The sequence below is a fragment of the Anas acuta genome, chromosome 8 (assembly GCF_963932015.1).
Source record: "Anas acuta chromosome 8, bAnaAcu1.1, whole genome shotgun sequence".
Classification (NCBI taxonomy): Eukaryota; Metazoa; Chordata; class Aves; order Anseriformes; family Anatidae; genus Anas; species Anas acuta.
The window spans coordinates 24,041,533-24,056,883 of record NC_088986.1 but is presented as its reverse complement, the minus strand read 5'-3'; the positions used below and the strand labels follow the sequence as shown (position 1 = coordinate 24,056,883).

The following is a 15,351-nucleotide window of genomic DNA, read 5'->3' as shown; positions in this document are numbered from 1 at the left end:
AAATCTACAGCCAGAGCTGTTCTTACATGTTTGTGGCATGTCTTGCCTGCCTTACCCAACACATTTGCAGATGAGAAGCCAGATCATAGCCTGCTGAACAGCAATAACAAATTATTTTTAATGATCAAGAATAAATAACACGTGAAGACATGGGGAAGCTTAGGCATTAAGAAATCATTGCTTCCTGGAGTAAATTTTATAGCTTTTGTCCTTAGGGAAATCAAACCTACCCATCAAAATTATTTTTTCCTCGTGAAAGCTGGGATTTTTGGTCAAATGGATCAGATTTTATTCTATTTTTTTATTGAGTGATTTTACAAGATCAGATGATTCATCTGGCTACTGCAGTGTATGTACTACAATTACGGATTTTTTAAGAAAGCTTCTCTGATAGATAAATTATGCTTACAAAATAAGGACGGCATGATCCTTATGTCTCACAATCTCAGTAAGACAAAAAGAAATGGTTAAGAAATGACCCGCCAAATCAATTTCAGAATTTTTATTTTTCAGCCCCATCTTTATTATAAAAAAAAAGCAATTCCATTTCAAGAGCCTCTTCTATATGGCATTAATAAAATAAAATACAGACAGCAGTTCTTCAAATTAGCATCATAAATGTGAGAGTAGTGTAGGGTTTGTTACTAATGAAAAAGGAAAGATAAAATCATGCTTTTTTACAGATGTAAAACTACATCACAGAAAGGTATGTTGTGACCAGTATCACCTACCAGGCCAGCAAAAAAAAAACCTAAGGAGAGAGCAAGAGCTCAGAGCCATCTTCTCCTAACAGCCTATTGAGAACCACCCAGTCGCACTACTAATACTGTTTGCCTCTTGTCCTGGTTTCAGTTAGCACAGAATTAATTTTCTTCCTAGTAGCTGGTGGAATGCTGTGTTTTGGCTTAGGATGAGAAGAGTGCTGATAACACCCTGATGCTTTAATTGTTGCAGAGCAGTGCTTATACTAAGCCAAGGACATCTCAGCCTTTTGCTCTGTCCTGCCAACGGGCAGGCTGGGGGTGCAGTAAGAGCTGGGAGGGGACAGACCCAGGACAGGTGACCCAAACTAGCCAAAGGGGTATTCCATACCATCTGACGTCATGCTAAACAATATATAGGGGTGGCTAGCTGGGGGGCGGGGGCCGGACTGCTCGGGGTTAGGCTGGGCATCGGTCAGCGAGTGGTGAGCAATTGCATTGTGCATCACTTGTTTGTACATACTATTATTACTTTCCTATTATCACCATTGTATTATTATTGTTATTATTTTATTATTATTTTGTTATTATTATTTTCCTGTCTTATTAAACTGTCTTTATCTCAACTCACGGGCTTCACTTTCCATTTCTCTCCCCCGTCCCAGAGAGGGAGGGGGGAGGGTGAGCGAACGGCTGCGTGGTGTTTAGCTGCCGGCCGGGTTAAACCACGACACCTCTGATGCTTCATTTCCAAAGTTCTGACAAGAAGAAACAGTGTATTTCACTTATCTGCACGAGGTATCAGGAGTATTGGTGCTATATTTTAAAAACACAGTACTCCACACAACAGGGAAGATTTCTCTTCATTATAGAGCAGATGGCGCATTCTCAACGTTTACTGCATCTATGGATATGCTGCTGGAACCATTTCTAAAGGTATTCTCTTCAACCCATTTTTAGTTCAGTACTAAAAAACAATTGACTATGATTAAACAACAGGTGGACTGCACTTTAAATTACTGTGGAAACAGTAAAAAGGAAAGAAAAATGAAGTAAGTTTGTTATTCACCCCTCTTGAAAATACTGGCTTTTGCTAACATTTCATACTCAACGAGAAAGTGGTATCAGGGCTTGGGGAGAAACATTACAGATTAAATATTGTGTTTTAGGCTTTTAAAAACACATTTTAATTGGAAACCCAGCCAGCTCTACCAAGTCAGAGGAACAAGGATATTAACGAGCAATATTGATTCTACAAAGAGGCCGGCAATTTCACCACTATAAATTATATCTGAAACACCCCAATATTGGCTTACTCAGGCATTTTCAGTGTTACTTTTAGCTTCATACATGTATGTTTGTGTCTAAGAACTCGTTTCAATCATAGTTTATTGACAAGTTTCTCTCCAGTTCGTGGTCAGCTAAAAACTGTTACCTAACTGAGGCAAACCAGAAGTTGCCATAATGCCTGTATCTTCTGGACTACAGTACCCTCCCATTTTACTTGATATAGAAGTCTGAATAGGACAGAACAGGACAGAGCAAATACCTTGTTATCTGAATGTTCTGAAGAAAAAAACAATACAATGAGAAGATTCAAAATGGAAGAGTAAAAAAGCTGCCTATCAAAGAAAGCATTGAAGGAGATGCTTACACATACATGGAGTAGAGGGATAAGTGACAGCTTACAGAACATTTATTAAGTACATGTTGAATCCATGGCTACTTTGCTCCAAAATCCTTGAAATGCAAGTATGCATAATAAAAGCCATGTGCTCCCAAACTGAGAACCATTTATAATCATACAGCAATTTCTGTTATGAGAGGCTTACTCCATCACCAGACATACAAGTCAAGCTCAAGAAATCTGACTATTAAAGAAAACAGCAAAAATACCACCTTCTCTTGGGAGTAATTTTCCACAATACTCTGCTTGGTAGCTTAACTACACGTTTGTACTTGACCCCTTTTTAATCATGCAATACACGAGAAATGTGTTCTGAAGCCTGACTGTGCAGTAGCTTACATTTTTGTTGCTTCTCCAGATTACTATTCCCTCGTCAAAAAAAAAGTGATCCCACACCTATTTAGAAACCATCTTTATATTTATACTCTTACTAGGAAATTAATAGTGCTCAATCCTGTTGCTGTTAGTTGCCAAAATCAGTATTTGCATAAAAATTGGTGCGCTTCCACAATTAAAGGCAGCAGGTCCCTTTCCTTAAGGGAAACAGGCAAGTGATTGAGCAAGATCAAATTATGGGAGGTAAATTTTAAGACACCATCTACTGAACTGCCAGAACTGCTTGTGTCTAAGCTCTAAACTCATAGGAATTGCTCGCGTTAACTTTAAAACGCTTTCACTCAGGTCAGGTCAATGCTTTCCGCCTCCCAATTTGGGCCTTCTGAAAAATGCATGAACAGAGGATAAGGCAACTCCAGTGCTGGACAGTAACTGAGCTCATCACAACGCAGATTGGATTACGTTTAGAATTTGAGACTTCTTGTACAACCCTCTCACTATTTCTTATTTGATTACAGTGTCAAAAGCCTCATATACCTACCTCCGCAAGAGAACAAGGCACTTCTGTAACCCATCATCCCTGAGTCTTTCAGACTGTTTGCTCCATATCAAAGTTAAATAAATCTCAGTGAGTTGCCTGGGCACACATAGCAGTTAGAGAAACTGTACTTTAACAGAAGTTTCAAAAAGGGTTTGTTTGCTACATCATTTTTAGCTGTGCAAAACTGCTGATACTAACTATCAAGGCTTTTTTTTTTGTTGTTTATAACAGAGGGCCAATTATAAATTTCCAACCCATTCAGTTTAACTGTGCTTTTATTTATCTGGTAAGAAAGCAGAGTGTGACTACGGTTAAACATATCTTAAGTAAAAACATCAGCACGATAAAAGTCTATGTTCATCACCTAAATGTTTACATCTTCCTGATACAAATTTCTGTTCCACTCTTGTCCCACATAACCCAAACTCTCCTTCTTTATTACAGCACACCTCACAGAACAGTAAGGGAGCCAGCACTGGAGCCTGTGAGCAGTGTGCTCACACACATGCCAGAGCCTTCCTACCCAAACAGCCCTGCGTGCCTCATCCTCCCAGAGATGCCTCACCTGAATTCTGGGGATTCTCTTACGTTTCCTAGCAAACTCCTCTGCAATGCCCTTCAAACACTCCTCCTGCTCCAAAAATCCCCTCCTCCTTGTGCTGTACCATTGGTCTCTGACACAGCTAACAAGCAGGCTGATTACCTCTAAAAATACAAGAAATTCAAATCTATCTGCTTCTTCCTCATTAATTTTGGTGTTTCTTCACGTGGATAGATTTTTTTTTTTTTTATTCCAAAGCTTGTGGCAAATGAAATGCAGCTTCCGAATCGCTGTTCTGTCAAATTTAGCTGAAAGTGGAGAATGAATTACAGAAGGTGGTGACTCAAGGCAGAAACTACACAACTCTTTTTCCCTGCAAAATCATCCCATATCTATCATTCTACATCAAGGCCAGTTCCACACTCTGAATACCTGAACATTAAGAACAAACCCCGCAGCCATTCCTAAACAAAATACTTCGGTAAATTTGAAATGCAAAAATTACAGGCCAGGTGGCATATCTTCTAGAAAAGTGCTAGAGCTGTCACAGCTGAATTAATATTTTGCTCTTCTGAGTTTTGCTATTGCATTTCGGATTCATCAACATCCCTTGCTTCTTCACTTTGTCTTCGATACCTGTTAATTATGTCAGTGTCTTCCTTTGTTCCCTTATTCTTTTTTCCCTTCCCAGGATCAAGTTCTTTGCACTCAAGCTCAGCCTTCTTTAGGAGCAAGTCTAGAGAAGCTACCTGTAATTGTGCCCCCATGGAGCTGGGAACAGTGCAGCCTTCCTAGCACGGATATACTTAGAGATGACATCCAGGTGCCTTATTCCATTATATCTATTCCTGCACCACAGTCATGAACTGCACAGATTTAAAATCCAGGGCTTGTGCTTATGTAATTGTTTCTTAACCATAAAAACCCACATAAACAAGCAACTTGCTCTGTCAACACAATTAGATCAATCTAGTAACTGCTCGCACATTAAATCATAATGTTAAAAGCCAGCCTTCTCACCAATTAAATATTTCATAAGAGGCCTTAAGAGTCCAGCATGCCTACCAGATCTTTGGTGGCATGTGGCAGTAATCTAGAAGCCAGGAATAGCTAGAGATCTGAAGGCACCTTGTAGCTCACAGTGCTGTTTGAAAAAATTCTAGGGCGATTCCACTAAAAATTTAGCACCACAATATGGACAGACTATTTTTCAAAAACAAGTGTATAAAGTCTCATAAAGGATAGGAGAAGTGCTGAAGGTGGAAGAAAGAATAACTATCCACTTTTTGAACGGACTACTGGTGCAAACTATCTATAACAGTATATTTTTCTGTGAAAATGACTGTTTCAGAAAAATGGACTGATATTAACAGACAGGCAACTTTAAACACCGTGGTCTGTCAGACAAGTTTTTGTTTATTAAAAACACAATACTGATTTCTACCTTGCCATGATGGAAGCAAAGTATAATGTTGATTGCATTTAGCCATAACAAATTAAATTTTAGAATCTGATAGGTTCATTTATTTAAGCAAGAGCATTTGTAAACTGCCATATTCTAGCGCACTGCAATGTAATAAATCAATTCTAGCAACTCAGTATTACTCCCCTAAAAGAATTTTCATCAATTCTTACTGATAATGCTTCATTATCATTTTTGCTGTATAGGAACTTTAAAAAAGAATACCTACTACTTCTGCACGGAGACATTTAATAATGATTGCTAAACAAAAATAACATCTCCCATCTTTCTGGTATCAATGCGTATGTAGCTTCTAAGACGTTACAGCCATGTTGGCAAAGAAAGACTGAACACACTGTCAGAGTCTGACCACTGTCTGACCACTCCTTGTCCTCGAGAGCAAGTGATCCCTCTGCATGCAGAGGTTGGCTGAGATATGAGACTGCGATTTTGCTTTTAAGAATGTATTCTGATTTCATCCTCTGCATACACTGTTTTATGTACATGTATCATGTCATCTTTTGTAACTGTTTCTAGAGCATATCAATTCTTATATATCGCCTTCTAACTTCACTACTGCTGTCAAGCACCTTCCTAACAACACAACTTTGATTCTCCGTTTCCTTTTTTCAACTTATCAGAATCTTTCAATTTTTCAAATTAATCCTAAGTATCACTGAAATCAGTGCAATGTTATTCTACCCATAAGAAGTCCCACTTTTCCACTTCTCTTTTTTAAAACTTGACTACCTTTTTTCCAATCTTTCTTGGTACTTTATTTATTTATACCCTAATAAAGGGTAGCAGTCCCTTTTGCGGATGGTCTTAACACTACCCTACCTTACTTGAAGCACAACTTACTCTATAGACTCTTATTCACAAGCATACTGCTAAATCAAAAGCCCTATTATTACTGAATTTTTACCGAGTAACATTTACTCTCAAGTATATCTTGTCTGAAGTGCCAATTAGTGTGAGAGTCCAATACTTTCTGACCAGGGTATTTTAGATGTTCCAAAAGGGAAGAATTTAATGTTAACATTGAATATACTTATTTGGGTATAGTTTTGACACTACATGGGATTTTGAGTGAGTAGGGTGATACAGCAATGAACTGAAGTCGACACACAAATGTAATATACAAGTATAATACAGAGATAGATTGCAATACAGACAGATTCTCATTACCAGTCACTGTATATTCATCACCACCATGCTGTGTGTCCCCAGCCACTGGGAAGAAATATGCGTTGAAGAAAGCTCAAGCCTGTTCTCTTCAAAGCTCATTTTTTGGTTGTTCAGTTTTTAATACTCTGTGTTGGGCTAGGCAACATATAAACCTCTCTCCTGGTGGTATGGCTGGCTCTACAAGTAAACATCTTCTATTGATTGCCTCAAGGAAGACCATTTAGACAAACAGTTCATCTGCTCAGCTACTATAGCCATTTATCTAAAAGGCCAACCTCTGCATCTCTTTTCCCTTACCATAGCTGTGGTCATCTCCTGCATTCTCTGAGCTGCACAATCCCTTTCTGTACTTAAAGGGGCTTATAAAAAAGAAGGCAAGTGGCTTTTTACACAGGCAGATCGTGATAGGACAAAGAGGAGGTTTTGAACTCCAAAAGGGGAGATTTAGATTAGATGTTATGCAGAAATTCTTTACTCAGAGTGGTAAAGCACTGGACCAGGTTGCCCAGAGAAGCTGTGGATGCCCCTTGCTGGAGTTGTTCAAGGCCAGACTGGATGGCGCCCTGGGCAACGTGGTCTACTGGGTGGCATCCCTACACAGGCGTTGGAACTGGATGGTCTTTAAGGTCCCTTTTGAGCCAAGCAGTTGTGTGCTTGATTAGTGATCATCCTTCTTAACTCCTCTGAGCCTTTTTCCATGGTAAGCGTTTGTTATCACTTGGACATGTATGCATATACATTACATAAGAGGAAAGCCACTCCAGTCATTGAGAAAGTCTTACAGTACCATTTCTAATTTGTCCATTTGGCTCAATTGTGCAAACACTGATATTTTTTTTTTGCCTTTTTTTTAACCACTATTCATGAAGCATACATTTCTTTCATAATCTCGTCTGTAAAACTAGTTTGTCGTGAGACAAAAGAAACTCCCTCCTGATTGTTTATTAATTTGGTACTAGTAAAACTCTCTATCTGACAACAATTTTTTATACAGTATTACAGGATGTTCTAGTATGTTCTAATCAGCTACTTACTTCAGATCTTGCAGAAGGTCCTTTGCATTAAGCATTGTTATTAAAGAGGTTGTGGCTGCCGGAATGATGATTATGGGAGTTCGAGATCCTGTAGAGAAAATCAAGTTATATTTCTTGCCTTCTTTTTTCCTTTTTCTTTTTAATTAAAGGAGCTGTACAGAAAACCAAAATTTTGCTTAACAGACCTTGATTATGGTAAATATTCAAGGGAAACTGTAGTAAATATCTAAATTGAAGGTCTTCATTCACCATAGAAAGCGTATCCCTATATCAGGAGTCTCTAAATATTGGTAATCACATATTTAGCAGAATACAATTCTGTTTGCTTGTGGTTCCAGCAAAAGAAAGTGTGGGCATCATTCACACAAAAATGAAAAGGACAGTGACTAAAAATGACTAACCTTTTTTCTGGTTTGGAGGTGGTCTTGCTTGAGAAACTGAGAAAAAAAACACAGAATATACAACAGAATGAGTAATACATAATACAAATGCTAAGACTCAAAACATTTCAATGTTTATCTCACTTTTCAATGTTTTGAGACGCAGGAGTCACACTATAGTTGTTAGATCATTTTCAGAGAAGCAATACACAAAGTTGAAGAGGGGATTTATAATTTGGGTCTCAGTATTCGGCAGACAAACAGCTTTTGACTGTCTGAAAACAGATGCAAGTACAGTTGAGTCAATCTCCTCTACTTTTTCTGAACGTAGTCATCTTTCTCTATCCTCCCCAAATGGAAAGGACAGTACAGCACTGAAAACACTGCCAGCAATCTTCAAGCAAGCTGCTTGTGGATCCCAAGCTCAGCTGTGCTGAACCAACAGGAAGACTGTTTCACAGCAAGACAATCTTTACAGATCCTCACCTTTTCACAAGTAGGTGTTACAGTAAATGAGATCCATGGGATTAGCTGTCCTTCAGACATGCAGAACTTTCTACAAGCTAAGTTTTGACAGCTTCAGACTTATTTGGGTTAGTTTCTGACTGCAATTATCCCCCTAGTTAGATTTTCCCCCACAATAAAGAGTTTCCTTTTTAGTCTTCCATGTTTCATGACCTCCTAGTTTTGGGAGGTATTTCAGTCCAAAGGTGGAACATAGGAAAAGCACCTGTTTCTTCGCTTTGGTGCTATTACCGAATAACCTGGCTTTCTCCAAATAAATATTTTATAGTTCAGTTTTAATAAATTAGAGTTTTCAAGATTCCTAACTTAAAGAAAGGACTATTGTGCTTAATAATTACCATTATCCTAATTCACAAAATTAGAAAAGTCAGTAGTAAAAAGATTGATGCAGACTGTACCTTAAGTCTCAACTGCTACTATGCATGACAAATTTCATTAATTGACTTCCAATTTCATAGCACCAACTTGCTCATGTTTATTTATGACCAACTGTTTCAGAAACTGGCTAGAACATTATAAATATTCACACCACACAGTTGCCATTGTTGAAATATTGAGACTATATCCTTAATTATCTTTTCCTAACACTGTCAAATGCACAGATATAACTGGCAATACTACATTGAACTACTTGAATTTTACCTACCCAATGTTTTTACTTTATTTTTTAATTTAAGTATCTCCTTACTGTAAAAAAAGTTCCTGAAACATATGGACAGCATCAGCTGCCAAGAAAAAAAGCATCTGTAAGAAATGTGATAGCTGTACTGAGACAGGTTAGCGGAAAACTAGATCATCTAAATAGCATCCCCCCCAACAAAAATAAATAAATAAATAAATATTTGTTCAAATCAGCATTGTAGAATTGTTTCCATCAATCCAGCTAATCCTTCTATGTGCAATGATGCAACCTCCTGTACATTGCACATTTAAATACTGTCACCACTATGAACAGACACTCCCTCCCTCCTGAGGTTCAAAGCCCCAAATGTCCTAGAACATGCAGAAGAAGAAATCCTTTTTTGGAATGTAGTATTATATATTTCTTCAGACTGTTTTTTCTCCTTTCAACAGTATGAAGGCAAGCTAGTGGAATAGAGAAGGGCAACATCAGTATAAAAAATACACTTCTGTCAGTTAATGCACATGAAACTACGAGTAGCAAGTAGGGACCTGTGACAATTCAGTCAGATTTCTGCTCTTGCTACTTCTACCCTTTTCATACTGCTGTCTGTCAGCTTCATTTGCATTGTTATGCTCAACAGGGCCAGTGAGATAAGTATGACAGGCAGCATGACCTTTCTGGTACCTAAATAACCAAACAGAAGAACCTGCGCAAAACAGCATTTAGGTATGCTGTGAGAATATTCAATATTAGAATAGATTTGGGGGATGAATCCTTTTACAATATTAAAGCATTAAATCCTACAAATAAAGCTCAAGGAATTAGCAAGGCACGTATTCAAAGCTCTCAGTAATCTAAACAAGAACACAGTACACTCCAGCAGAACTTCTAGAAAAAAGCATACTCATTTAGAAAGGCAGCTTTGATTTAAAAAAAACAAAACAAAACAAAACAAAAAAAAAACACTACTGACAAAAACCAAAGTGATCCCTCCTTAACACTTCATAACAGTAACTATTTTCTCATTCTTAAATCATACCTTTCACCTGAAACTTTCTTCCAACAAACCAAAAATTCTCATAACACGTAACTGAAGTACAGCCATGCACATCGCTGTTTGGAAGCACCGATTTTGTTTGCATTTTTACACTATTCCTCTATCTTTTTTTGATGGGTTTCTCATTAAAACAAACAAAAAAAAACCACCTACATCTTTCTAACTTTGAACTTCAATTGGAAATTCAGTCTGATGTACAGAACTGACTTGGTAGCTGAAGTCTATTAGATTGGGAATTTAAAAATCCAGCTGAAGATTCTGACTTCATTACACATATCTTACATGCTAAGAAGTGTGAGAAATAATGATAACACACAGAGAAATACTTGTCTTTCTGATATATTGAAGAAGTATAACAACTCTTTCTGAGACTGGCTTTTGTATTTAGGTTGTTTCCCCTTAATATATTAACCAACTCTCACTACATATTTGAAAAGGCTTTCTGAACTACTAACCTTATAACCAAGTTTTTCACTTGACACTTTTCAATTTCACTGTCACGTCCTTTCGACAGGATGACTGAGCAAACACGCTGAACAGAATGAACCCAAGCACCAGAACATTTCAATTCTCAGGCTACGTGTGGTGTAACTAACTAGAAGGTCATGTGTCATTTCCAACACATATGCCATTAAAAGCCACAAAAAGGATCCCCACTTCATTCTTCAGTAACCAAAGTTTTAAATACAACTTCTCCAAAGCTTATACTTGCTTGGAGCAAAAGCATGAAAAGATGTCACCCTACCTGGTCGTGGTACCGGCTGTGCTGCTGGCGTTTGTGTTTTTCGAGCAGAAGCACCTTCCTTTGAAGAGACAGAAAAGGTAACATTAATAGCTGGCCTTCTTGTCAGGTACATATATTTTTAAATGAACACAGAGCTACAGAGGATCTACTGAAAATGAGGGCAGAGTGTTTCTATTAAAAAGGAGAAAAAAAATATTGAACATACTCAAAACTCTTTACAGATCCTGTTTTAGATGCGGGGGAGCAGAGAACCTGATAAGCTTTTACCTTTTTTTGTTTGTTTCTTTGTTTACCTTTTAACCATCAGATGCCCATCAGAAGCATTTTTCTATATTCAAAGAAAGTTTTCTTACTTATAGTACTGCTTCATTTTAAACCTGATCACTTGTAACTAAGAGTTAATATGGAAATTGGCTACAGAAATTTCAAAACATGATCTGCTTATGCTCTAGGATGGAAAGCCAGGACCAAGGAATTGCAATGTATTCCTGCCTTGAAGAGTTTTAGTGAACAGAAATAGCACTCTCATGATAATTAGTTCTGCTCATGCCTTATCCAATTACCTTAATGTAACAAACAAAAGACCTGTACTACTATTTATTCTTGTTAACTCTGCAGAGTCAACACACCATGTAAGAGAAAAGTGAGGTCACACGTCTACTTTAAAGCAACATAAAATTTCTGCAAGAACAAATTCTGCTCTTCGTGATTTCTGTGAAGCCCCACTGAACAATACATGTATTACCAACGGCATAAAAAAAACAACCAAACAAAAGAAAAAGAAAATAACCAGAACCCAGCCACTTCAATTTGCAAGGCTAACAGAAAACCTTTAACACAAAACCAAGCATGCATTTTATCTGAACATTAAGCACTATGTGAGTGTATCCTCCATCTGAGACACACTCGGTAAGGTCGGAAATCTTAGCCTAGGAAAAACTTTTTCGAAAGACTCCGGTATGGTGCTATCACATCTTTATGTCCATACATAAATAACAGTATGTTCTGGAATTCAAAATTAAAAAACCTAAAAAGCAAGAGACCGCATGCAAGGAGCCTCAAGTTCCATGATTTAATTAACACAAAGAACCTGCTTTCAAGTTTCCACCATGAAAGTGAGAACACAGCTTTTTACATCCTGCAAGCTCCCATTAATCTTTAGCATTAGGATTTAACCTTTGATTGAAAGAAATGGATTAATCCTGAATTTTTCTGTACTCTTTTCTGATTGTTAAAATAGCAACATCTATGTAGGGCATTTGAGTCAGTAACTGTTATTTTAAGACTTGTTTTAATATCTAAGAAAAGGTACTTTTGCCTCTGTCCTTTCACCGCAATTCCTGAGAAAATGATGAAAATCCGAATAGCACACTCTGAAGGAAGAGCAGCAGCAAAGGCTGCCTATCTTTGAGAGAAACCTTGCAACTGAGAAACCACCACTATTTAAAACTGCATCGCCTTTCTTTTAGCCAAGAAAGTAGAAATAAAACTTCGCATCTGTTTCCATAGAAAACTAAAATTTTCTATGTGAAAAGGCTGCTCCTGTGGTGCTCTAATGGCACATTTTGAAGAAATACCAAAAACTCTCCCATGGCATGTCTTTGAAGTCCCAGAACCTTAATGAAACAGAAAGCAAGCCCACAAGCTACAGAAACATCACTTCCAGCATCACTTAGCGATCCTAAGTTGCAGATTTCAAACTCAATTTAGTTTCTTTGGATGCTTAACTACTATTATCTGCAATCCCATGCATCCATTCACCTTTCCTCCCCTGCTGAATCAATACTGCAGCCTTTCTGCCTTCCCTTCCACTTACTGAGTGCTTCCAATACCTCGAACAGACCTACAGGTCCTATGGCAGCTGCCATGGGAGTAGGACAAAGGAGCTGCTTCAAATATGCTCAAGGTTTTCTGCAGCCTTGGAAAAAATGGCAGTCACAAAGCCTTGCTCTAGTTTCCACAGGACTTGTGCTTGTGATTTTTCTCTTCACCAAAATCTCCATAAAGCACCAGAATATACAGTCACAAGTGACATACATAGCCTGCAAATGACTTTTTTCCCCATACTTTTGTCTGAACTCTCTGAAGTGATGAATGGGAAACCCTGTGCAGAGGCCTGAAAGGAAAAGGCAAGGCTTTAAGAACATTTCAGCTGCAAAATAAATAAATAATATTGCAAGCATAACATCAAAGTATGTGATTAATGGTAGGAAATAAATTCATTTAGATGAGTAGACACAAAAACACAGCTACCAATTCTACATCCATGACCTTTCCATTTGTAAGAACAATTTCTGCAAAATCAATAAAATGATGGAGGTCACGACTTTTAGTTTTGTAAATCACCGCCTTAGACTGTGATAATTTCACGGATGAATCTCAGCTCACAGCCCCAGATATGCTGGCTTCTCACCAGACACTGATCAGTTGTCACCCACTGAAGGTACACACCCTTCCTCTGCCACTGATTCATCACCTCTCGTCACCTTAAGATCACAAGTGACCTAATCACCACCTTCTATTAATTGAAATTACCACCCTCTATCATTTAAAGAAAATGTAGTTGCAGTGGCCAGTACTTTAACCACAGATTTTTCTTTTTATTTATTTTTTTAAGGAAAGCATGCTATTAAGACGGAGAAAAAATGAAAGTACAAAGCAGTTATGGTTGACAAGATATGTGACGGGAAAAAAGATGCTTTCTAGAAGAAAATCGTCAGAAAGATAATTTCAGCAACATTTCACACCGTCCTGAAAACAAAAGGTACTGAGCTTAGATACAAACTGAATGCTTTTCAAGAGCATCCCCGTAGAGGTGTAGGTTTTTCCTATGACAAAGCACTAATTTATGGCATGAGTTCTGTTTACAAAGCACGTATAACCACAGAATTATATATGATGGCTTCTCTCAGAGAGAAAAAAAGATCAAGCTGACAGAGTAAATATTATAGTGGGTTCCTTTAACCACACACAGCAAGCGTGGCTGTTAATTTATGCCGTTAGAGTAGGCAAATGAGAAGTTGCCTCAGAAAAGCTACGTCCTTGTAAATACAGTAGCTTATTTCTCAGTGAGTGCACAGTAAGATATCTTACATTAAAAACTTCACATTAGAAATTTGAAAGTTACCCTTAAGTAACTAGACACACTGCCAATTCCAACTCCAATTAGGGGGGCTTTTGTTTGTGCAGCTGTACCCTGAGCATCAGTAGCAGCAGAAATCACTGTTTAGCTATTTAAAGAACATTCATTTCCTCAAAGTTTCTGAGCACTTAACAGTTTTGCTCAAAGACGACATACCTAATTCTTATGCATAAGCCACTCTAGACTGTTAAGGAGTATACTGTGAATATTCATAAGTTGAAACCAATTTAGTAACAAACCCATGTAACTTGAAAAATACAAATCTTCTTTAAGACAACTACACAACATGGTATTTTAATCAGAAACACGTTACTTGGTTTAGTTTTGCTACCTTACAACAGAAGGTTACATATATTTACTTGTGATTTATATTAAAGATGAGTATTTAGGCATTCATGAGCAACCTGAAACCTTAATATTATCTTGGATTTCATCACATCAGCTACAGATACGACGCTGCATGCGCTTTCCAGTAGAATTTGTCCATATTAATGGTTCCTACCATGTTAGACCCCTAAAAGCCATACTTCATTCTCTTGAGGCACAAAAAGCTCTTAAAAGTTTATAAAACTGTTGCTTCACAAGCCACAAATGCTGGAAGGGAATAACTCAAGAACTGCAACTATTTCACTGCACATTCACTATTTCAACTGTTCCTACATAGAGATCCACACAATCTAATATTTTGACCTTTAAGAAAAGGTTAGGAGTAAAGGATAGAATCGACAATTTGATGCCATCTTGTGGCTTTTTTAATTTAGCAAATTTAATTTGTATTTCATTCTTGTTTACAATTTCTAGTAGTACAAGACCTTCGCACCAAAATCTAGAAGTTACTAGGTAACTTGCATGCTCCTACACAGAAATAGGAAAAGAAGTAACAGTTGATTCTGCCAAAATATTAGCAACTACTTGTACTTAGAACATTAAGTGGCTTTCAGCTTCAGCATCCGTGAAGGAAGACAATTCATCCAAGCTCATTTCTATTCAAAAAGGTGAATATAGTAAAGCTGCAACACTCAGATCTCAAATGAGAAAGAAAAAAAAAATACATTTGGATAGTACACTTGTAAAAAAATTTTAAAGAACAGACTTCAAATTTACCTACTTGATTTAGAGAAGACAGTACAAAAACATTTTAATTACCAGCAACTCTACTATCATTGTGTGAGTGATTTAAAGTATTAAGCCTTTGAAAGTTGTACTAAAGACAGGCTAAAGAACCAAGACAGTCTAAACCAACTGCAGAGGTTGAGAAGAATATTGCAGTTCTAGAAATTAATTCTTGAACACATCATTAATGTACGACAAAGTCAAAACAATCAGATGACTTCAAGAACATCTGCTCTGGATGCCCTACTTTAAGCTTGATACAATCATTTATCTA

The 15,351-nt window shown here is 37.5% G+C and overlaps 1 protein-coding gene across 1 annotated transcript in view; it reads right to left on the bottom strand.

The window, feature by feature from the left end:
• Positions 1-15,351, bottom strand: part of CDC73 (cell division cycle 73) — a 98,213-nt gene that overhangs the window by 8,348 nt on the left and 74,514 nt on the right. The window contains exons 11-13 of the mRNA XM_068690178.1: positions 10,823-10,880; positions 7,892-7,927; positions 7,491-7,578 (exon numbers count right to left, since the gene is read on the bottom strand). Of these exons, the coding sequence (XP_068546279.1) occupies positions 7,491-7,578; positions 7,892-7,927; positions 10,823-10,880 (182 nt within the window). The remainder of the gene's footprint in view (positions 1-7,490; positions 7,579-7,891; positions 7,928-10,822; positions 10,881-15,351) is intronic.